At 38.2% G+C, this 26003-nt stretch overlaps 1 protein-coding gene across 1 annotated transcript in view; it reads right to left on the bottom strand.

Moving 5' to 3' along the window:
- Positions 1-26003, bottom strand: part of PCLO (piccolo presynaptic cytomatrix protein) — a 334110-nt gene that overhangs the window by 110912 nt on the left and 197195 nt on the right. Inside the window, exons 7-9 of the mRNA XM_040970975.1 lie at positions 14620-16807; positions 9921-10057; positions 6556-6646 (exon numbers count right to left, since the gene is read on the bottom strand). Of these exons, the coding sequence (XP_040826909.1) occupies positions 6556-6646; positions 9921-10057; positions 14620-16807 (2416 nt within the window). The remainder of the gene's footprint in view (positions 1-6555; positions 6647-9920; positions 10058-14619; positions 16808-26003) is intronic.

Here is a 26003-nt window from a genome sequence, read left to right as displayed (position 1 = left end):
CTGATAACAGCCTGGAAAATGCAGCAGAAAATGGCTCAACTGTGTGGGCCCCTGTCACCTGTAGGGGAATCTAGAAGAAGCACCTGGCTCCTGGCTTCTGCCTGGCCCAGCCTCGAGTATTGCACTGTCTGGGGATCAAACCAGTGGCTGGAAAATAGATCTCTCTCTCTTTTTCTCTCTCTCACTTTCAAATGAATACATTTCAAAGATAAAGAACTTGAAATTACACACACACACACACACACACACACACACACACACACACACACACACAAATTGACACATATACAGGAAAGGTTCATGACTTCTGACTTCATCCAGGCTCAGTTTCAGCTCTTTCCGGCACTTGGAGAGTGAACCAGCAGATGCAAGATCTGTAACTGTCATCCTCTCCATCTTTGCAATTCTTTCTCTCCAATAACTGAGTAAATAAATTTAGATAAATAATTTGAACTTTATAAATATGAAAATAAAATATCAGAAGTTAAATGAAGTCTGTGTTAATGGGGAAGTAGGTAATTTTAAATATCTAGTTAATAAAGAAGACAGGTCTCAAATAAACTTTAGCATAAGAAATGAAAGATAAGAAAAAGACACAGCACAAAATAATGAGTACAAAAATAAATGTTATTTAGACCAGTAATCAGTAGAAAGAGGACTCAGAAGAACAACAGAGAAAAGTCCATGAAAAGCAAAAGTTGAGTCTTGGAAAAATATTAGCTTAATAAATAAATATTTGCCAGGTTTACCAGTGAAAACATTTTCAAATTAATAAATGATCAAAACATTATGACAAAACAGGCATGAGCATGGCCAAGAGAAATGAAATGCATGATAGACTATTATGAATACACTTAAGAGAAAAAAACAATAAAACTTGGATGAAGTGGGCACATTTCTAGAAAGATACAAATTATCCAAATTCTATCAAGAAGAAACAGAATGCCTAAGTAGACTAATAACAAGTACAGACACAGAATTAGTACTTGAATATCTTACTATTAAAAAAAGCTCATGGGGCAGGTGGATCTGCCACCACATGAGAAACCTAATTGAGTTTCTGGTTTCTCGTTCTGATCTAACCCTACTTGGTCATCGTATTTGGGATGTAAGCCAAAGCTGATGAGGGGGGGTTCTCTTAATTCTTCTTTTTCTGCCTCTCAAATGAACAATTAAAATCATTTTGTAAGTTTTATGACGTGGAATACTCAAAAGCGGTTGAGATAGCAATTTCTTTCAAATTAATCTATGACTTTAATGTACTGTCTCTATAATAATTCAAGTGGCTTATCTTAAAATGTCATCAAAAGTAAGATTCCCAAAGAGCTAAAAAAACAATGTTGAAAATATAAAGATTAGAAACTTAAGATACTAGATTTCAAAACTTACTAATAAATCAAGGGAATATAGTACTGGTGAGATGTCACACACTTAATGCATTACAATGAAATAAAAATGAAAACACCAAAGCAAATAAAATCATCGGCTGGTTGCTTGTGTAAATGGTCAACACGGCCAGGATGGGGCTAGGCTGACTATAGGGACAGGAACTTCATTAGTGCTGATTATGGACCATGCGGGATAAAGGTTGGCTTAAAGTTTCCATCCGTGTTAACAGACGTCAACAATGTGGCCATCAGTCCCGGGGAGGGCAGTCATCACACCGAGTGCCATCATCCCTGGATCAACATAGTTGTGACACAGTGTGTTAACACTTTGCCAATATGTACATTCTCAGCCTGCCTGAAACTGACTGTCCTCTGAGTCATTATAACACAGGCAGATGGGGCTGCTGGTTGCTGGCTGTGTCTGTCTTACCATGGACTCATATGTGTTCCATCAAATCGTTGTTCCTACTTGTCTCAGCATTTAAACTATCATTATGATTCATGTAATATAAATGTAAGTATAAAAAAAAAACCCTCCCAGACTTATTAAATTTTGAGTCCTAATGACATTTGTATTGATGATTTTGTGGGTCTTAAGTATGACTTTTGGGCTGAAAATTTTACACGTATTTTCATGAGAGCAACTTAAGCTTTCCCATACTCAACATGATGTTAGCTTTTGGTCTTGATTATTTTGAGATACGTTCATTCTCTATCTAATTTGGTCACAGTTTTTATTGTAAGAGTAATTCAATGGGAGATTTTCTTCCCAATGAAACTTATTTGTGCAATTACAATTGACCCATTAGTGGGTCAATTCAAAGGGCTAATACACATATGAAAAAATGCTCAGGCTCCCCAGCCATTAAGAAAATCTAAATAAACGCCACAGTGGGTCCCACCTAACTCCAGTGAGATTGGTCTACATTCAAAAATCTAGCAACAATTCCCATTTCCAGGAATATATACAAAGAGAATGAAATCTGTATACGAGAAGGAGACCTGTAACCCTATACTTACAGCAGCACAATCTATAAATAGCAGAAACGGAAACAACCCAGACGCCAGTCAAAAGTGCAGTGGATGAAGAAACCATGGTGCATCTACTCCAGGGACGACTACTCAGCCATTAAAAAGAATGAAATTCTAACAAAATGGTCCCAATAGGAGACCAGTCAGCTAAGTGAAATAAATCAATCTCAAAAGAATTTCTATTTTACATTGTACACAAAAATCACAAGGTAGTTCATGGTGTGGAATATATAAATCTCATAGGGCAGGCATGTAATGAAGTGATTAAATTGCCTACTTGGATTCCTGCATTCCAAACTGAAGTGTCTAGTTTGAGTGCTTGCTACTCCACTTCCGATCCATCTTCCTGTGTATGTGCCCTTGGAATGATAGCAGATGATGCTCAATGGCTTAGATCCCTGCTACCCACATAGGAGGCCCAGTTAAATTCCAGGATCCTGGTTTCAGCCTGGCCCACCCTTGGGCGATGTGAGCCTTGGGTGAGTAAGCCAGAAGACAGAAGATTTTTTTTTTCTTTCAATAAACAAAGAAACAAACTCTAGCATCTAAGAGAAATCATATGTAAGCATGTTGGCGGCCTTGAGATAGGCAAATATTTCTTAATAAGCTTTTAACAGCAACAGGATTTAATTTAAAAAATGTTAAAAATGGATTCCATTCAAATGTAAACCATTTTCTTTAACAGATAATTATTAAATAAGTAAAAGGACAAGAGACAGGTTAGAAAACAGTATGTGTACATCATTCAAGGAATTGTTTCCAAATATATAAAGAACTCTCCCAATTGATTAGGAAGACAGCTACATAATGAGCAAAGATTTTCAGCAATAAAATATTTACTACATTACTTATGGATCCATAAAAAGATGTTCAAAGGCATAAACTATTAATACAGTAAATTGGGCAGCATGTGGACTAGTGACTTAGTCCACTGCTTGCAAAGAATCATCCACATGGGCAAAGGTTTGTGTCCTTATGCTCAATTTCTGACCCATTTCCCTGCCAAAGTGCCTGGGGAAACAGCAGAAGGTGGGTGATTCAAGTGCTTGAGACCCTCATCCGCTGCCTGGAAGACAGAAATAAAGTCCTTGATTCAAATTCAATTCAACTCTAACCTTGGTGACTCAATGAATGGCACCTCTCTCTCTCTCTCTCTCTCTCTCTCTCTCTCTCTCTCTTTTTCTCTCTCTCTTTGTCCTCTCCCACTTCTCTAATGCTTTCAGATACAACAATAAATCTTTAAAAATTAAGTTAAAGAAAAAAGAACTTTCCTCCTTCCAAAAAAGCAGGCACTATCATACGCTAGCTACAATATGGGGGGAAGTTGAACCTTTACTGTTGACTGTACAGTAACATGGTGCACTGAATGAAAAGCTGGCAGTCTCTTGGTTAAGTAGATTTGTTTACAATCCAGCAATTTCACATCTAGGGTAATTAGTCAACAAAACTAACATCTATCTAGACTAGAAATTTTATGCAAATTTTTAAACTAGAGGAAATCGGATGGATGGGCAAAATGCAGAATATTCAAGCAATGAAAGATATTCAGTAATTAAAAGGAGTAACCCATTGATGTAGTTAAACATTTCTGGAAAGTGAGAGAAGTCAGACAAGAAAATTGCTTACCGTTACTCCAATTACATAAAATGCTTAAGAAAGGCAAACACACAGACAAAGTGATCAATAGTTATTGAATACTGGGCAAGAGTCATGGAAAGTCATTTGTAGCTATCTACAGGAAATTTTCTGTAATGACTGAAATTTCGAAGTCAAGATTTTGGTTTCCTAAATGTATCAAGGCCACTGATTTGTACACCAAGGATGTTCACTTATGTTATGCAAACCATGTCTTGATAAACCTGCTTAAAGAGTCATAAAAAAAAGTTGTCCCCATAAGGCTACTAAGATCCGATAAAATATGTTATAATTTTTCTCCAGGTCCTAAAACCCCCCAAACATGGTGACTAATGAAAAATGAGCCACTAGTTCCTAAAAAGAAGCTGATATCTTCAAAAACTTCACAGCATCTTTAACATTCTTCACTATTCTAGTTGCTAATTAGTCTATTTAGCCTTGCAGATGTAGCCAGTCCATTATGGAAATATATATAGCAGACGCTTTTTTTAAAAACCAGAACAAAATTTCCCTGGTTTGTTTCAAACAGCTGTGGAACTATAGATGGAATTCTAAATGAGGGCAAGAGAGGGAGGGAAGAGACTCATTTCTTGAGTATGACTTTTTTTTGCTCACTTCCTTTTTTGTTGTTGTTACTCATTTCTTCCAAGAAGAGCAAATAGCTTTAGTGGAGCATATGGTTAGTGCAAGATTCTGTTTTAGGTTCACTTCTCATTGTATAAGATATATGAAGTGCTTCATAGGTAATCAATGAACAAACTTATTCTCAAAAATTGAATAGGAATTGCAGCTGAATTCCATCACAGATCTAATACTTCTACATAGGTGTATGTATAAACAATAAAGTTTATAAATTTTCTAACTTTTGTCTCATTTTTTCCTAAAATTGTATGGAAATATTTATGCTTCAAATCCCCTAGCCATATTGCTGTAGGTTGAAGATCGGGGTCTTTGCTGGAGTCAGTCTATAAACCCAACTCGCCACCCCCAAATTAAGTCACAGCATTAGTATGAAATGGATAAGAATCAAGCGTCCATACTAATATAAAAACAGGAAAATCTACTCCACATGCACATTTTTTCATGGCCTAAAATTTGCAAGGAATGACAGGAATTACACATTTTATGTGTAAAGAAACATTTTATGTTTTATGCTGTATCAGTGCTAAGAGGAAAACCCATCATATACACCAGGTTACCTCTTCTGTTTACATGTATATTATACATGAATATATATATTTATGAATAATTTCTATTCAGTTAGGTTGTCCACGAGACATAAAGAATATGCTTGAGAGAGAACTCAACCTGCAGCTTCCATGGTTGTGCACGAGCCAGATGGGCTGCAGGACAGACAGGGTTGGGCTGCAGTTCATGCTATTACATAAACTGGGACTGGGAGTAGGCCCAGTTTGGGAGGTCACCTGACTAGGGTGCAGCACCTGCTGGTGTGCTTAAAGGCTGGGCCTATGTCAGGCTGGATGGGCTAGGCTACAGAGAATCCATCCATCTGGATGAGAGATAGGGCTCGGGGATGAAATGACCAGGCAACTGCATTCACCAATATGTGTGTTGGCTGGAGCAGGTAATGAACCAACTCTAACCCAACTCTGGCTGGTACACAGAAAAGTCAAGTCTGAGATCACACGAGGCGAGGTTTCTTGGGGGGACTGCCCAAGGTGAGTGGACTCAAACTCTGGCAACATGGAAAATCACAGTACATGTGGTCTGATATATATGGAGCACAGGGGTCAGGACTGGATCTCCTCAGTTGTTGATGCCTGTGTAGTGGAAACCATGCCCAGACGCACATGGGAGACATGACATCCAGCTTATCTAGGCCAACAGAGGATGCTGAGTGGCCTCGTCAGAGGATGGAAAACAGAACAAGTTGACCACTCTGTTGACCATACTCTGCAATATATTCCTGGGACTCCAGATGCACTAAGGTGGACTTTGGCAGCCAACAGGCCTTGGAGTGATTTTCTCAACCCAGGTACAGTAGAGCCAATGACAACTCGGAAGTATCAAAACCCCTCAGTTAACCCTTGAACCACTCTTCTAAAAGGCATCATCAAATGATCATCCTCCATCCCCACTGCTGATGTTTGACAGCATGGCGTGGCCCCTCCCTTCCTCTGCTGTGGACACAGGAGAAGAAGGGATGGAAGCATTTGTCCCACCCACCTTCCTCCATACCTCAACCCTCCCCACCCAACGGGAGACCCATAGGTCTCCCTGTCAACCCTGTAAACAATATTATATAAAAATGTTAAAAAGAAAGGAATGATCTCAAGGGAAACTTTTCCTATTAATGATTATGCCACTAACATCTTTTATATTCAAGTGTAGAGCCTGCTTCACATTTTCTGAAATACAACTTTTTTATATAAAAGTGTAGGTTTTTTTTTAACGTTTAATGAACCGTCTATGTTGACATCAAACAAATACCTCAGTCTAACACCACAATTGCCAAAACTCTCTTATTTGCTCTGCTTACCTGACACTGTATGATCCTTGGAGTCCCTTGTTATTTTTATTCTCGCATGAGGAAAGATATAGTGTACAGTCTTCCCGTTCATTTGTATAATCTAAGACATACACGTAATAAAGAAAAAAGATCCCGTTAAAGACACCTATGTAGCAATAGATAGAACTGCTCCATTCTAAAACAAGCGTATTGATTACATCAGTGAAAATGTCTCAGAAGCTTTGAACGATAATGTAGTCACCTTGGATGCAGCATAAACATTACTTTCTGAGTTCACTACACTCATCACATGTGTAACCAACTACACTCACGCTGTTTACTGTGGGAATCTGATGAGCACATGTAATAGATTCTGAAGAACATTTCTTATTGCAATCATATGTACTAAATATTGATGGACAATGTACATGAAAAATGCCGGCTACAGGTACTGCTCTGGGCAATAGAGAAATGGAAATACGATTTTTTTTTTGTTTACTTTTTTAGCCATTAATTGGTGCTAAGGGAGAAATGTCTGGAAATTACTACTCCACGCCATTATCACTGTAATCACTTCCCCTTTGTGAAGAAGTGACTTTAGTTGCCGCTTATAATACTGACATTGCGTATCAGCACAGGTTTGATTCACATGGCTGCACTTCCCATCCAGCTCCTTGCTAACATGCCAAGGAAGGAAGTGAAAGCTGGCCAATGTGCTTGGGCTCCCGTCACCCATCAGGGAGACCAGCACGAAGCTACAGGCTCCCGTCTTTGACCTGCACCAGCCATTGCCTTTGCAGCCATTTGGGAAGTGAACTAGCAGACGGAAAAATCAATCTTTCTCTCCAACTGTCTTTGAAATAATTTTTTTTCAAGGAACAGCATTATTTTGCCCGATTGTCTTGTTGAATTATATCTCTATTGAGCATTCAGAAGGTTTCATGTACTTTGACACTAGTCCTGTACCAATAAAGGCTTTTCTCATTTCAACACTTCCTAAAGACTTCTTGGTACTCAGTGGTTTTGATATGAGTAGTGTTATTCCTCATTTACTATGGAACGTTCTTTGTGTAGAAGAAGTAACATGCAAAACTGTCATTGCAAGTCTGACTTCAACAGTCATGGCTCAAATGAACATGAACTACAAACTGGCTTCTCTTTGTTTCCACTCAATGAATGGGGTTTCTGAAAAATGAATCGGCAAATCAAGTTCGTGCTTTCTCTGTCTGTACACACACACACACACACACACACACACACACTACATACGTACATACATTATCAGGGAGCTGCATGGGAAATAGAATAACCAGGACAAAAACTGGTACCCATACCGGAGCAGCAGGCAGCTTTACCTGTCACAACACAAAGCCAGCCTTCTGCTTTCAAAAGAGTTTGTGAAGACATGATGGAAGACGGAAAGAGTAAAATATTGATTTATATGTATTATAACAGAATTCTACTATTGTGAAATTTTATCTACTATCTGGGACAGTTTTCAGCTTGCATTAGAAATGAAAAGTAATTATTAATGGATAGATTTCATACCACTTACTTAAGTAAGAAGGATGTATAATTATCTGTACTCACATATTCATAGCAACTCAATTTATCCTAGCTACATTTGATAAATCCAGATGTCCACTAGCTTACGACTCAATAAAAAAGTGTTCTCAGCCATAAGAAATAATGAAATATTATCTTTTACAACAAAATGAATGCAACTGAAACCATTTTGCTTAGTGAAAAAAAAGCCAGTCCTCCTCAAAAGATGTTTTTCCTGACCTATGTAACTAATATGCAGAGTACAAAAATATAACCAATATGACTGAAATTAACCTTTTGAGATTTGATTGTTGCTTACAGCCTTTTTTTCTACGTACTACTGATAATCATTTTTTTTTCCAGCTTGCTATTTTTGAAATCTTTACCTAATGGAGTGTTGTGCCTTGTGAAGGCCACTAAAGCATGTTTTAAGAATTTGAAAAAAGAGAAAGGAGGAGGATAGATGGGAATTTTGGCAAGGGGTGTTGGAAGTCTCATTGTGTTCTATATTGAAAATTACATGAAATTCATCCATCTTAGGTAAGTAATAAATAAAATTTAAAAATGAAAGATTGTGGAAGCACCAGCACAAAACATTAAACACAATTAGAACTGACAGGATTCTACTCTCTTCTCGTTTTCTCTCTTTCCTTCCCTCCCCTAATGTGATTTAGAAGATTTTTATTCTTTTTGTTAAAATTAACCTGTGTGGATTGAAAAGTCAACTGCTGAGGTACTTTTGGTGAACAGAGATTTATTGGAAAAACTGTGACTTTGATGCACTCCAGCAAACACAGATTGAAAATTGCTAAACTTTTGTGCATTAGATAAGACAGGCATTGATAAATGCAAGCTGAACTTGCAGCCTTTATTTTTCATTACGGTTGTGGTAATCGGTCAAGTCAGAAAACTCGTTTAAATGCTTTGTAAACTGCTGAAAACCCATGCTTTCTCTTTACCTCTGTATTTAAGGATTTGTGTTGTTTTAACGGAAAGGTACGTATTTAAAATTGAACAAGTATTAGGTACAATGGTTTTTCCATGATGCACAGGTAATATTTGAAAATATTATTTTACTTCAAATACATTCTTACTTCATGCATCATTGGATAATGATTTTAAAAAGTTGTCTTTGCAAAGAATAAATCCCCGAACAGAATTTCCTGTTTTGGCATTCTTTCTAATTTTGGTGTTGGGGTAAAGCCAATGTAATTTTGTAGTGCACCTATTGTACAATTAAAACAATAATAATTTCCATATTTTTAACAGAGATTCACCATCCAGTGACTTATATCACTTTAATTTCCACCTAGAATGATATTCGACAAAGGAATAATCACATAATTGTGGGTTTCTTAGCATGTCATATAATCTTTTGTAGACTGAGATTATCTGTAGCCAGATTCATTAGTCTAAATTAATAAATCAAAATCATAAAAAATCACAGTCATGATTGACATAACCAAGAGTCGCCGAAAGCAGAGGCCTATTTCCCAGGTCAAAACTTGATGGAGCTCGGCTCCTCTTGGGCGTCATTATTGACAAATACTGGCAGATGGGTTGCACCACAGAAGCTGCTTCTGTCCAATAAGAGCAAGAATGAGACTGGGGGTAGGACTGAGCCAAAGCTGTTTCCCAATCCTCCTCTCAAGCAGCTGGTCTCTGGGTCACTGTCTTGGCAATCCTGCACTCACAGAAACATGGCTGGTATCTCCTCCAGAATAAAGCTATCATCTCACCTACAAAACTTCCAAAAGAAATACTTGCCCTGAATTGAGAATCGATATTTATGTGAAATAGCTGTTTTGACAACCTTTGCTTTATTGATCAACACAGTAGTCAATACTTACTTGTTCTTGATGTTGACTGAGTGGCCTGGAGTGGACCAGTCTTTCTGGCAGTTTTCTGTCCAGACCATGCCCATTTTCCAAACGAGATTCTCTGGGTTTATCAAACCAATCAGTTTCCTCACGACGCAGGTGGTAGGCTTTGGAGACCAAGGAGACATCACACATTGCAAGCAAAACTAATACCGGATGACAGAGGGCAGCAGATGTTCGGCAGCACAAACATGCGCTAGGCTTGTGAACCAGACATGCGTTTTATACACAGCTCCAATGGGATCAGAAGAAAGCATTTTTATGACTATGTGAACATCAAATACCGTGATGCAAATTTTGTTCCATAAGCTAAACTAGATAAAAAAAAAAAAAACACATCAAAACCAACGTAAGGTAAAATAAAGAAAATCAAATTTGATATCCAAAGGGAAGTTTCTCCCCTGACCCAGATACAGGGGAGAAAATGATTTTTAAAAATGCATAAATACATTAAACAATGTTTATATCTAGAGAGAAAGAAAATTTAGACAGTAAGGGGAAAAAAAATGAAGAAAATATTCAGGAAGAGTTACTTCACTGAAGCTCTGTCCATCAGTATCCACGTCTTCATCTATGACGTACTACCAATCATTGAAAAATAGTGTTTTTTAAGTTTGGAAGTTCATGTTGTCTTTCTATTACATCTAACCAGCGGTAATACGAAACTTGTGGCATTTCCACTAGTTTTTTGAAACTATGACAATCACAGACGAACAAAAACGCTTCGTCCCAAAAATGGATCAGATGTTATTGACAGGAAAATTTGTATGATGAGTATTTCAAGTCTTAATATTGACTACCAGATTAAAAAAAAAAAGATTTATTTATTCTTATAGAGAGATGAGGAGAGACAGAAAGGAAGATCTTCTGTCCGATGATTCACTCCTCCAATGAGCGCAATGGCCAAAACTAAGCTGATCTAAAGTCAGGAGCAAGGAGCTTTCTCCAGGTCTCCAATGTGGGTGCAGGGTCTCAAGGTTGGACCATTCTCAACTGCTTTCCCAGGCCACAAGCAAGGAGCTGGATGGGAAGTGGGGCCGCTGGGATTAGAACCGGTGCCCGTGTGGGATCCTGGTGCGTTCAAACAAGGACTTTAGGTGCTAGGCCACCGTGCCAGGCCCCAGAATTTTATAATAAAAACAAGATGGTCATTAGAACAAACTCTGACATAAGAAGTTTTAGAGTTAACCAAGTGATTTAAGTGGGTATGTTTTGTAAAATTTGATATACTAAAATGCTTTTTGAAATTGTAATTGTTAGTATATTATTTTTTTTTAAGATTTACTGATTTATTGGAAAGTCAGATATACAGAGAGGAGGAGAGACAGAGAGGAAGATCTTCCGTCCGATGATTCACTCCCCAAGTGAGTGCAAGGACCGATGCTATGCCAATCCAAAGCCAGGATCCAGGAACCTCTTCCGGGTCTCCCACATGGGTGCAGGGTCCCAAAGCTTTGGGCCATCCCCACAAGCAGGGAGCTGGATGGGAAGTGGAGCTGCCGGGATTAAAACCGGTGCCCATATGGGATCCCGGGGCATTCAAGGTGAGGACTTTAGCCGCTAGGCCACGCTGCCGGGCCCTAGCATATTATTCTAAACTAGCTAATGTTTTCTGGAATCTTGACTGTAAAGTACAAACGGTTTCAGGATTTCAGATTGCACACAGGCAACAGGTATACAAATAGTGTAAATCAGTATCCAACATTGGCAAAAAATTTTTTAAAGTCGTAAGTATATTGGGGCCAGCTGATGGTTCAATTGGCTAGTCTTCCCCTTGCAACTGGCAGCATCCCCTATGGGTGCTGGTTCAGGACCTGACTGCTCTACTTCCCATCCAGCTCCCTTCTTGTGGCCTGGAAAAGCAGCAGCAGACAGTGCAAAGCCTTGGGACCCTGCACCTGCTTGGGAGACCTGAGAGAAGCTCTTGGCTCCTGGCTTCAGATCGGCTCAGCTCCAGCCATTTGGGGAGTAAACTGGCAGATGGAAGATTTTTCCCTTTGTCTCCCCTTCTCTCAGTAAATCTGTCTTTCCAATAAAAGTGAATAAAGCTTCTTTTTTTTTTTCTTTGAAAAAAATCTATATATGTTAACAGTTATCTGGGAGACATGTGATGAAGTACCAACAAAACACCTGTGGTTGCAGAAATAAATTTAACACGCCCGTTTCTAACCTACTTCAAGCTGACAGTCATAAATATTAGGTAACACAAATGACAATTATCTAAATTTTATCTTGAGTGAAGTTTTTTTTTTTTTTTTCAAAATTAACTAGCATCCTAAGAACACGTCTGAAAAACATTTTGTATTCTAGAGAGTTTAACCGGATTCACAAAGTAGACAACTCTTTAGAAGTAGTTTTGTCTACTTATCAGTATGTGACTTCTTCCATCTTATAGTTTAGTTACATACATAACATTAAAACGTATGAGTTAAATTTGCTGGTAATTGTTTTTTCAAAAACTCCTAACATCTTGAGGCCATAAATGTCAGCAGTTACATTACCGGGAAGGTATCATTTCTCATTTTCCCTTTAAAAATTCAATATTCTGAATGGTTTTGGGCTGTGTTAAAGGCAAGAAATGTTGCATTACAAAAGAAAAGTTGATCATTATTCATTACAAGAAAATTAGTATGTTAACATGATTGATGTAAAGCCACAGGAAGTATTTAACTTTTTACATTCATTTTTTAAAAGATAATCACAATACATATACACACTATATTTATATAATTTGAAGGTTGTTTTTTAGATTTTTATTTATGTATACACTTATTGTTATATATAATATAAATACATTACAAATACCCAGTTCATAATTTTGTATCATTTTAGCCAAATGATTTTTCATATATTATTTGATTATTATAAAGGCACATCATCTGAAAGTGTAAATGATAAATAAAACAGTCAGTTTCTTACACATGTCTGTGTGTAAGTAGATACCAAATACGGGGATATCTAGAAAGAGTATTTTTATTTGGCATCATGATGACTAAAGATGTTTGATAAGCTATTCTATTAAATCTTTCATCATGTTTAATTATGCCACAAACCCTCTAAAACTTTCTTTTTATTATATAATTTACAAATATGAATACTAAAGAGATTTCGTGTTCCTCTGCAACATTTGTCTGTATGAAACGTGTGAAATGTGTGGATTTTAAAAGGGTAAAGATTAAAGAATATCACCATATCACAACTCTTAGTTAACTATGAAGATTGCTCAAACAATTAGCTAAATAAAAACATAGACAGATGGAGTGCTTTGTTGGATTAAGTAATTATCCCTAAAAATGAGGTCAACCCAATAGCTGCTAGAGACAAATCTAATCAGAAAGTGATGAGTTTACTCAACTTTCATAAGGAAGAGGAGTTTGTCTTCCTCCGGGGATCAGTATTTATTTTAGTTCTAAAAATCAGAGCTGTGTTGCAATTCAGAAGTAGGAAAAATTTTTCTTTTCACTAAACATTTTTTTTATGCAAGTTTTTAAGAATGAAATTTGGTAGGGCAGGTAAGTTCAGGTTAGCTCATTTCTTTGGAGCCTCAAAATGGATGATTTTATCAAAATCATTTTATTTCTAGAATTCCAATTACACACCTACCTTCAAATGTAAGCCCCAGAAGTAATTTTGAAGAAGAAGTAAGAGAAATTAATCTCCTGGGCATGGGCCAGAGTCTTCATTGGTGTCAGTAACACTTCTCCCTTATTGCTGATCTTCCGCATCCAACTTTAACAGATAATTCACTAAAACCTTGTGTTTCCACACGGTTACATGAAATCTCCTTCGGCCATTCTTAGTTAGGATGTGCTTATTTTAAATAGTGCTCAATATGCAAAACTAGCAGCAAAGCTTAGGCCAACAACAAAAATTCCAAAATAATACAAGATAAAGTCTAGGAATGGGTAAGTATACAACTGTAGGCCATGAACTTCACAGAGCTGAAATCCCAAAAATAGCTCACAAATTTTCAATTTCATGCTCATATATGATGACTTATTTTATATTCAATATCTTAGTGCTAAAATTTATAATACAAATGAACAAAGTTTTCAACATCTAAGAGGAAAAGCATTTTATTTAATGAGAATGATAAGATTCTACAATATCTGCAACATAATCGCACTATGTTTTTATCTGAAAGTTCTCTGAAGGAGAATGCTTTCTGAACTAATGGACATTGACCTCATGAAACATACACAGATAATTCTGTATTTGCAAAGTCTATCAGAATAATTCTTAACTCTTCTCAATAGCCTGTTACCTAATAATTTTAACAATGTCACAAAGCGAAAGAAAAATCCAAACCATGTCTGAAATAACGAAAGATACGTAAAATGGAAATTTTTGCAACTCTGGGTGCATAAGATTACATTTTATTGATAGAATGATCTGATAATGTTTCGACAAAAGCAGACAGAACAAATCAAGCAATCAAGAAACAGAACAGCAAAAGAATCAACTAAAAATAAACCAAGAAAAGTGTGTCACCAAATCTATACTGAAGGTAAAATTTCCATTTACATGAAATAAAGCTGATGTGAAACATGCAAAAGACGCACCAAAAAAAAAAAAGATAGACCACAGCTTTTGAGAAGGAAGATGAAACATGCAGAAAAATAAGAGTTTAAGCTTTGAGCATAACAGGAAACTGTGAGGTCCAAATTACCTTCGCTATCTGACATGGCATGTTGGAAGTCATCCATGATAAATGCTATGTCACGGTCATAGCCACGAGTCCGTGACTCTTCTCTCATATGTTGCTGAACTTCAGGCAAGGAATGGCTTGAGCCAAACTGATCCCTGGTGTCTGCTGATATTGGTGGCAAGGGTCCCGCTGCAGCCCTGGCCATTCCCATCGGTTGGCCAACAGGACTGAGTGGACTTTCCTCTTCAGAATTTTGGGCCACAATTGGGATTCTTCCTCTACTCTGACTAATTGGCAAACTGGTAGGCTTAGTTCTGGCAGAAGATGAAGAATGAGCGAAGGAAACATCCAGAGCTTCGGCTTCTTGAGCTTTCAGTCTTAGAGATGAGCTGGAAGAGTCTCTTTTGATCGACAAATCGAGCCCATACACAGAAGAAGGTCTGGAGGAAGGTCTGGACCGGCTGCCACTACTGTAAGGCTTATCTGCCTCATCCTGCAGAGCTGCCCTTATGGTGTTCCCTAATGTGCCCAGCCCCGTGCCAAGAGATGAGCCCATAAATTTTTGTTGGTCTGTAATATTTTTTCGGAGGCCAAAAGTGATGTCATCTTGAAGGAGCCTTGCCCTAGAGGAAATACCACCAATAGAAGACGTGCTGGAAGTCAGGTAGCTGGAATAGTCAGGTTCTAGGTCCCTACTTTCCTGAATGGGTGAAAATTTGGACACTTTAGGGTCAATGAGTGATTTCTTATGCTTTGACTGTTTCTGATACAGGATGGCCGCGGGTAGCTGTTTTGCAGCTTGCTTTTCAAGTGTGAGTCTGCTGATGCTGTATTTTTCAGATTTGGGAAAATGCCGATAGCCAGTATCTGCATGGTAATAATGGGACAGTCCGGCAAGATGATCTAAGCTCTCTGTCCCTCTACGGAATTCTTGCTTAATCTGCTGTTTCAGAAACTTCAACTCATATGGCTCCTCCATCGGGTCTTCCTCTGCTTTCACGTAGCTATGTAATCTGGAAGGAGTCTGTAAGGGCGCAAGGAAGTCTGTCACGTCTTGAGACCTGCGTGCGTCAGTGGTACGGAGCAGACGGTCCGTTTTTGACAGCTCCTTGCCGTGGAGGCTAAACGCAGTGCTCAGAGCTGCTGTACTTTTGGTAATCTCGCCAATATCATCAATTAAAACATAATTTCGTGAAGGGTGGTGGTCGATGTCTGTGTAGAAAGAATCTGCAGATATGCAAGATATTGGGCTGTTGGCCATACTGCTTCTATCCTCCAAGCCCATCCTCAAGTCTAAAGTATTGTACTTGCTTCCGAGATGGGAAACGGCGTATGTGTTATCAGTAGAAGCAGGGGCTATCATCAGGGGCTGGTTCCGAACAACGTCGTAGTTGGAAGTTATCTTGGGCTCAAGGTACAGTGCCGTTTGCCGTGGCTTCTGCGGAATGACCATCATATGTGACGGTAGCTGGTAAGACGGCTGTGGGGACGGTGTAGGTTGGGCTTGAGGTGTGAAGGACATCGTAGCCACAGCTTGGAATGTTGGCTGAGTCTGATAAGGTGAAACTTGCTGAGGGTACAAAGTCTGTTGCTGAAAATGGGATTGCTGGGTGTACGGGGTGGGGGCCTGGGTGGGAAGGGCAGGGGAAGAATATTGGTACTGGGTATATGGACTTGTAGGAGGGACTAGCTGAGATTCTGTCTGGGTTTGTGGTGGTATAAACTGGGGGAATTCGGGCTGAGGAGCAGTCCTGGGGCGTTCAATGCCATGTTGGCTTTCTATTCGGGTGGGCCTGGTGGTGCTCACTTCGCTGTCAGACATGTAATCGCGGTCCTCGGCTACACCCTGCAAGTAGGCTCGTTCCCTCTTCTCTCTCTCCTTGAGTAAGGCCTCCTTCCTCCTGTTAATTCCCATTTCCAGGTACCGCAACTTGGCATCTATCTCCTTTTCTTCTTCATCCAGTTCCGCCTGTTTCTTTCTCAGCTTCGCAGACTCTCTTTCCACAAGGTCAAGCTCCCTGTCGATGTCTTGCAGGATCTTGGCTCGGGCCATCGTGTTGCTTCTGCAGATTCTTCTCCTGGAGATGGTGCTCATTGTGCTGTAGGTTGACTGTGTTCCTGTGGAAGTTTCCTCAGGAGGCGGATTTGGCAAAGTTCTCTTAACTTTTTTCTGAGTGCCAGATGGTGTCATGGTTTGAGAACATTTCGTCTACAGAGAAGCGAAAGAAGGAAAACAAAAATTCTTTTGTTATCGAAGTGAAAGTAAGGGCAAAAAGAGTTTCACAATTTGCATTCAAATAAAAATTGCATGCTGTATCATACAAGTTTTTCAACTACACATGTTATTAATGAAAAATACCTTCTTCATCTTGGTGAGTCAGCTATTTATTATTACAACTCCTGTGAAATCGGGAGTGCGTTTACAAATCAAGCAATGAACTTATCGCTTGTAAAGGCAAGAAATTTCTACTAAGATTCCAAGGAGAACTCTAAAATAGTACGTTCCCTCCACATCCATATACACACGATTTACTGAATCTACCTTTAGTGGACTTGAATTAACCAAAGTTGAAGGTACATTTGTTGAAGATGGTTTTTGTTTAGCGTGCTATGTGGTACCTGTCTTTCCCTTCCCACATTTACTCCCTGGAGGTGGTTTCATTTCTGATCCAATCCTGCAATGTTTTAAGGCGCTCAGATGCAATCAGGCCTCACTCTTGCACTCTTTCAAGATGGCCTCTTTGCCTTACGATGCAAAGACATTATTCATGCCTCCTTTTCCTGCTGCTCAGCAAATGCTGAGGGCAGGAAAGCAATAGAAAATATTACAGTCTATGAATTTTGCCTCGTAGCTGTATCTTCTGAATTACAGCACATTTTGCCCAAGATGCTATGATTTCAATGCCTTTTCTCATTTGTTTCTTTCAAGGTGTTTCAATTTATTTTCAGACATCATTTGTCTGCTCCCTACATAGCTCATAATTGCTTCCTTAATGTATGAGACAGTATCCTAAAAAATTCAGTGAGGTTTATCATATTTTTCCAAGTTGTAATATTTAGACGGATTGAATAAACATCAGCAGTCTGAGCAACTGGGCACACTGATTTTGAAATTGTAGTTTGTGTCTCCTCACCGAAAAACCTCAAGGGACAGAGAGAATGGGAGATTCCTCTGGCAACGACTTAGATTCCTAAGTTGTTATTGTATATGCCACTCAATTAATTCAGAGATTTGTTCTGAAGGTCAAATGAGACAATAGGATCCTATTTTTTTTTATAAACTTGCATTCTATCTTCACAAAAATTTACTTGAAAAAACCTGCACGGACGACAGTGTAATAAAAACCGAGTTCTTACAAACACTTTCTTCCAAATTTTAAAAATACTAATGCAGATTTAGGTCATACTTAAAATGTTTTTCCACCATAATCTCAAAGTCTTATGAATACAAAAATGGTCATTAGAAAGCTGAAAATCGTGTGTTTTTGGATGCTTAAGAATTTTAAAATTTATGCTGTTCTTCTATACTAAGTGGATTATGACTGTGAGGTGATTTGATAAATTATTGTTTCTGTTATTGTGGAAGTAAATGGCATTCAATGACAGTCATTTTAAAGGAACGATTTTTTTTTTTGAAACAAAGTGGATGGCTATAAAAATACCCTGATTATAATTTTTAAGTTAATGTGAGTGCCCCCCAAATATAGGTACACATTTTTCTTTGGAGAAAAAATTAAAATTAAATCTTGTGGCTATTTCTAAAGATTCGGAGTCAAGTAGTGAACTTTTCAGAATTTGTTGGCTAAGCCTGGAATATACAATATGAGGAACACATTAAGACTTTTATTAAAGTCAGAGTTACGCTTAATGGGTTCCTAAGAACTTAATATACTGTTATTAGCTTTCATCTAAGACATCAGGCTCAATGAAACACTTTTTAAAACAAAGTTTCAAGCTAAAGAAAGCCTGTGAAGTTAAATTTCAAATGTTCCTGTCCACTCAGAAATCTCTTGTACCATACTGTCTGTGCTCTCCAGTAACAAGTTCCATTTCATGGGTTCTCTTTCTGCCTAGATTGGCATTTAGTTTTGCATTCATCAGTGGGCCTTCCCCCCTTTTCCTGCCTTTTTTTTTTCTTTTTTCTAATTTTGTTTTTAATTGACACACAAGTGTGTTTATCTTGGGGGTAGAGTGAATTCAGAATTTCTATGGAGCCTCCACGGTTGGAGTATTTAATGACACATGTCAATCATGGGAGCACAAGGCAGTCGATGAATTGACTCAGCTTACCAATCGCTGTCTGGATACTGTAATAACTATTATCCCAGCTTGAAACAAACAAAACAACAACAACTGGAACAATCGCAAAGGTGGAGAACAGGTTTCCCTCACAAGGAGAGGCACTAGGAAACAGTGAGGGAGACCCAGTCCTCAATTCCTCATCTGCCTTTTATAATTATGAGAGCTTTAGTATGTTGCTTAAACTTCTTGGGCTTCCGGTATATACTTACGAAAACATATATATCTGAAAGGAAGCTATTATTTATTCTTACATTATGGGTTTATCGAAAGGGTAAGATGAATTAATATAAGACTCCAAACTAATTTTTTTTTTGACCCAGAGAAAACACCATACATACACATAAACAACTGGCTTCCAATATTTCATTGGCCAAGCACTTGAATGGATGTGTCCTACTTGAGCTTTCAGTTAAAATCCTTTGACCAAACTGATCAAAGTACACAGTATTCACCTTCAATAAAATTATCTTACAGGAAATCCTATATAACGCATGGGGTTTCAATCTCAAAATTTCAATATCTGTTTCTGTTAAAAAAAAAAATCAAAGGAATTATATGTGCAGAGAAAAACAATAGGATTTTCAAGCTTAAAGTTTTCAACAAAATTAGTACTCCACTGCCAGCCCAGTAGAAATTATTCACCGTGGCTGAAATATCTTACACTGTCACAAAATTTTTCTGCAAGTGTATTATTTTCAATGAAAATATATTTGAATCTCTTGTAAATTTCAACAAGGGCATTCCTATAAACAATGAATTCCAGCTAACACATCATCCATATTAGGAGAATTCTAAGAAGTCTCCTTGCTTTAGTTACAGCCTGTTCATTATAGTCCAAAGTAAATTATGCTTTTAAATATGTATTGGCCATGAACAATATTGGAAATTATTGCATTAAGAAAGGAAAAAAAACAAAAAGAACTCAATTCAGCTGTAGGCAACAGGAGTTCTTAGAAGTAAATATATTTTTTTAAAAAGTTCCCATTTAGGAAATAAAAACACTTTTCATTTATATAAACCGTACTTCAGCGAAATAAGATATTGCTAGATACCATCTGCTGATGTTCTGGCACAAAATGAGTACTATTTACTTTTATCTACTAGCACGTTTCAATATAAAGGGAAAGTTAAAAATTCTATGAGCATTATTAGAAATGTAAGAACCTATATTTCCTCCGGTTCCAATAATGATCACTACTCAATATATTCTTAGAACTTGTCATTTCTTTCACAACCTCGGGTACCCTGGGCTTAGGAAAAGCACCGGGCTACCTTGTGAGAATCTGTGATTAGCAAACATGAGCACTGATGCAGATAATGCCTAACAAATGTGCAGCAAGGAGGATGAAAGTGTTCCCCACATGAAAACATCACTTGATAAGTTTTGCATCATGACACAGGTTCTTTAGATGTGACTTTGTAAATACAGTGAATAGTAATTGCTCACTTGTTAATCTACAAACAAAAGAGGTGACAGAAGCAAGCCTGCATATAGAATCACACACGCGTATTGTCCTATTGTGATTTCTGTGTGTTTTGAACACATACGACTTTTCCACATCATTCAATTCATTGAACTGTAACACTGAATTAGTAGTATTGACATTGCTGGCTGCACTAAAACATTAAAATGAAAGCGAGGACTCATCAGGGAGGCTGTATTGATAATGAAAATGGAACATAGACCAAAAGACTATAGATATCAGAAAGCAAAAGAGAGAAGTGGCTTACCATGAGAGTAAACAGTTTAACTCCTATCTATGAAAGTTTGCTCCAAAAATCTACATGCATGAGGAAGAGGTAGGCTGAATGCTGTGCCATGTTTCATTTTGCTCAAGAGAAATAGAAGAAAAGCTTATTGGATTCTTTTAGTTTCTATTTTAAATGACTTCAGATTTTTGAGATTAGAAAGAGCCAGCTTTGGGGGCTGTATTGGTGGGGTGAGATCTGGTTCAAAGGAGTGTTTTTTTCCTCTGTTGGGTGCCCAATCAAAATCCAGGAGAGGGGCAAAGATAGTACTAATAGCTACGTCACAGAAATACGTTGGCTATAGGTTTTCAACAATGAAGGAGGATGGAGGCAGAGCACAGGAGCTCAAAAGATGGACAGCCCTAAATTGCATCTTATAGTTTTCCTGCATTTTCTTTGATTAAATCCTTCTTAAATACCTCTTTATTCATTGGAGGGAGAGATGGAGAGAGGGAGAGAGAGAGGCATCTTCCATTTACTAGTTCACTTCTTGAGTGTTGCAACAGCCAGGGCTGGACCAAACTGAGTACGGGAGATGGAAGCTCAATCCTAGGGTCCCACAGGGATGTCAGGGCTCCAGGTACTTGGAACATGATCTACTGCTTTCCCAGGTAAAACTGCAGGGATCTGGACTGGAGGAGGAGCAGCCAGAACTCAAACCAGCACTCCAAAATCAGATGCCAGTGTTGTAGGCAGAAGTTTAATCTGATGCACCCCAAATGCTGGCCCCTGGTTAAATTCGGAATATGAACTCTCAAATATTTCGTAACTCTTATGTTCAAAGCACTTTGTAAGTAAATGCAGAACTCAAGCTACAGAACAATTAAAAAGTCTCAGATTCAAATGTATGCATGTGCCTGTGTGTGTAAACGCCTAGCAGCTGAAGTCTTCATCTTGCACACACTGGGATCCAAGATGGGCACCGGTTGTAATCTCTGCAGCCCCGCTTCCCATCTAACTCCCTGCTTGTGGCCTGAGAGAATGGTTGAGGACGGCCCAAAGCCTTGGGACCTTGCACCCGCATGGGAGACCCAGAAGAGGCTCCGGGTTCCTGCCTTCGGATCAGCTCAGCACCAGCCATTGCATCTGCTTGGGGAGTGAACCAGCGGATGGAAGAGCTTCCTGTCTCTATATTCTTTTTATTTATCTGACTTCCAATAATAAATAAATAAATCTTAAAAAAGAAAAGAAAAAGAAAGTAAATGTTTATCGCAGTATCTTAAATTTTCAGGTTTATTCTTTCAGTGAAGCAAAAAAAAACTTGTGTGAAAGTTCTTTTTATACACGGGTGGTTGGGCACATTTTGAACAGTCTCAGTTTACAAGCATTAATGATAATATATTTCAACACACTCAAGCTCATGCAAATGATAGGAAGTGAGCCAGAATAAAGATGGTCTACTTTTAGCTTGGGAGAAGAACAGCTTAAGAAGAAAGTCTAGCGATGAATAAATAGAAGGGAAAGTCTTCTCTAAGTGAACGTACTAGTGGAAATGTAGATTTCAGGAAAATACAAAGGATAATCTGATCTCATTTTGAGCTAGTGATGTATTAATACCATAGAGATCTAAGTACACACACTGAATATTTTCTAAAAAGTAGTCAACGGAAGAGCAAATGAACCAAATGAAAAACTATAAAACAAATCCTTAAAAAATTGCATATACCATAAAACAGTCAATTTGACTATTTTTCTTCTTCTACAGATTGGGAGAACAATAATGGTTGTTACATCCTGGACAAATTCATTCCAAGGAACACCGGGGTGAGACATCAAATGGTAAATGTGCAACCACGGGCAACAACTTCCAAGGGAATACTACAAGCTATGATCTGTGTGGTTTTATCAGGATGCAGGACTCTGTCATTGTCCATACTCACAATGTCAGAATACACTTAAACAGCAGATTGCTGGATTATGACTTTTTATTAAGTCCTACGGTATTGTAATAACATAGAGGAAATCGGGGAGCTGTGTGCAGACTCTTAGTAATGTACCATATGTAACTAATCAATATTCCTTACCCTTGACAGCAATGACCAGATTGTTCTAAGTTGTTCTAAGATTGTTCTAAGGCGGTATTCTCTGCACTAGACACGACCAACTACTTTGACAATCAAAAGTATTTTTATGTATTGTCTAATGTCTTCTGGAGGGTGATGGTGGTACAAAATATCGCGTAAATGTGTCATTAAAATAAAGTAATATTTGAAAGCTAGCAAATGAGTTTTGTTTTTATAAATTAGAGAATGGGGGGCAGAGGCCAAGTTCCTACAATTGTGAGATAGAATCCACACACCACCCAGCACGAAAGATAAATCTTTTTAGTCTAACACCATAAAAATCATGAGAAATTTTTCATAACTGCAAAAGCTATTAAAAAGTCATGGTGTCAAGAATTTCCAGTCTGACTAAATATCATGTATATGCTTGCACTTTATTAAAATCTGCCTGTTATTCTTAAGTTTAAAAGCAGGATCAGTGATGCCATTACATTCTATCAAAATCTTCATATATTTAGTTTGAGAACTAAATAAATGAATTTGAGTTACTTAGTTTCAGAAATCAAATGCCAGAAGCATAAATGGATAGCAGCCTAAGAGTTTAGGCTTCATTTTACAACGAAGAAACTTCTAGGCTTCTGAAAAACAGCTTATCAGAGAGACTAGACCATAAAACACAAATCTGTAAGCCTACAGAAAGTGAAAACTTTATCTGAATATATAAGCCGTCCACCGCTTTCAGTATAATGTTGACACTGTGTTAATCAGTAACAGTGCTGGCCACTCTTACTGTAATAAAATAGACAGACCTCGAGAACAGAGATCACTTTCAGGGTTCTTTGTCCCATTCAGTTTAAAGTCCTTGCCCTCGGCAACAGTTTTGACTCTGAAGATGAAAATGTGCCCTTTCTTTTGAAATCTTAGCAAGGAGCTTAATATATTTCTATCTTAAACGGCTCTCCAACTTTATTTTCTTCTTTTATGTTTCTGGTCACTGATTCTTCACAGATTCGAAACATCATTCAAAACCAAATTCTTCATGTGCACTTTTGTAAAAGGGGTGGAATATGTAGACACTTGCCCCCCTCTAAACAAGATCGTTCTTTAAAACAGAGAAATGTAAATCGGGTATCTTCTTAACTTTGGCTAGTAAGGACTGAAGATGATGGAGAAACTGTAAGATAAACATAAAGCTACACATTCGGAAACAAGCCATTTCACATCCTTCCTCGAAAGCTGACTAGAAGCGGTTTTATTCCCTGAAATGTCAGTGAAAAAAAAAAAATTACACATTTTCAGAGGGTTCCTGTCTGTCCCCCATCAACAGTACTTTTAAGACGTGACACTAAGCAGTTTAAAATGGAAATACTCGTTAATGTATCCCAGCACTCTATTATTATTATTAATAATAATAATAATAATAGTTCCACAAGCAGACTCATTACAGAATATCATCTCTCTCCCCATTCCCAAAGGGTTGAAATGTTTCATTTTAAAGGAAATTCTCAATGATAGCACGTAAAGAAAATTACTCTAAACATTATGACATTTAAAAATATTAGGGACTGAAATAGATGACATGCATTAACCGAGCCATTAGACTCCTTCACCTAGGAAATGATGGGGCCAGCACTGTGGCATGCCAGACTCCCATCTGGGCACCAGCAGGTACCATTCAACTCCTGCTTGTTCCCCATCTCTCTCTCTCTCTCTTTCTATCTTATGATACAGTTCCAGAGGCTCTGTGGTGTCCCTTTCCGTCTCCCCAAATCTCCTCCCTCCAATGATTTCCCTTAAATATTACAACAGAATAATCCTTCATCAACAGTCGTAAGTCCGTCATTCTGCTATTTGAGTGTATTCTGACATTGTAGGTATGGGCAATCGGCTCCCTGATACTGTGTCCGGGAACGTAGTGGAAGATAGCTCAGCTCTGGGCCCCTCCCACGCAAATGGGAGTTCTAGCTCAAGTTCCAGGTGTGTATTTAGTCTTTCCCAGCCCCTGCCTTTGAAAAAAATCAATCAAGGTTTTCTTTAAAAAAAAAAAGTTTTTCAACAGTTTTGTAATCGCTTTCGTGAATAAAACACGGACAGTGTTAGCATCAGTACAATATTTTTTGAATGAAAAACTGGAGGTATCTTTACCGATGAGCAGTCTTGAATCTGCACTACCACATAAAGGAATCACCAGGTAGGAGTTATTAGTAATTAAATTCGTTTCCGCTGAAGCGTAAGTGTCTGCCGGTAAGGAAGATGTGAGAAACTGAACTACAATATGTCATCAGGAAGAGAATTACAAACCTAGCAATCATGTAAATGTTTCAAAGTTACAACTTCTTTCTCCAGTTCAGCAGTACACGCATGTTCTCCAAGGAATACCGGGCAGACAGCTTGCAAGATTCCATCAGGCATCTTTGAGCTTTCCCTTAATTCATCTCTTGTTTCAGTTCCTTGTGTTTGCTTGCTGAAACTTGCTCCTCTTGGGCTGAGTGATCAAGCAGAAAACTAGCTTCCACCTCACTGCACAGAGCGCTAATGCCAAGCTGTGTGACATTTAATGCTTTCTATTTTCTGGAGAGCCCCAAAAAGATTAATCTCTCTGCTTCCCTAAAAGCTGTCCAAAACATTTCAGAAAACCTTCTTAGAAGTTTCTCAAGGTGAGCATTCTTGTGTATGCCCCTCTCAATGTCTGTGTCTCTCATTTTCTTCCTCACTGCCAACTACTTTATTCATCTCTCTCTCTCTAACACGCACACACACACACACCACTTATTTAAACATAAAAGTAAATATTTATGTCTTAGAACAAGTATCCTTAGTGTAGGGTTTGACAAGAGTGCTTTGCAGCTAATTCAGTGTCCTAAGAAAAATGAAGATTCCATCCACCACTTTAAAAAATATATGTATTTGTTGCCTTTAATGGAAAGGCGGAGTTACAGAGAAACAAATGGAGATAGAGAGAAAGATCTTCCGCCCATTGGCTCATGGCCCAAATAGCCTCAAAGGCATTAGCAGGGGTCAAGTGTTTCATCAGGGTCTCACACATAAGTACAGGGGTATCTTCCACTTTTCCCCAAGTGTATTAGCAGGAATTTGGATCAGAAATGGAGCACATGGGACTTGAACCAGTGTCCATATGGGCTTCTGACGTTGCTGGCAGTAGCTTAAGCCATTGCATCACAACCCTGGCCTTTCAGTGTTAGCACTTCTAACATTGATATTGTAAAAGAACACTTGAAGCTGTCATCACACATAGGATACTTATCAAAAGCCTGCTGAGTATCACTTTCTCACACTGAGCTGGTTGCTCTCCTGTAACGTGTAAATTCTCTCATACTTTCAAATCTCAGT

Source organism: Ochotona curzoniae, unplaced genomic scaffold, assembly GCF_017591425.1.
Source record: "Ochotona curzoniae isolate NIBS_2020 unplaced genomic scaffold, NIBS_Ocur_1.0 contig_21, whole genome shotgun sequence".
Taxonomy (NCBI): domain Eukaryota; kingdom Metazoa; phylum Chordata; class Mammalia; order Lagomorpha; family Ochotonidae; genus Ochotona; species Ochotona curzoniae.
Note: the sequence above shows the minus strand (reverse complement) of the source record. Positions and strands in the feature narration are given on the sequence as shown.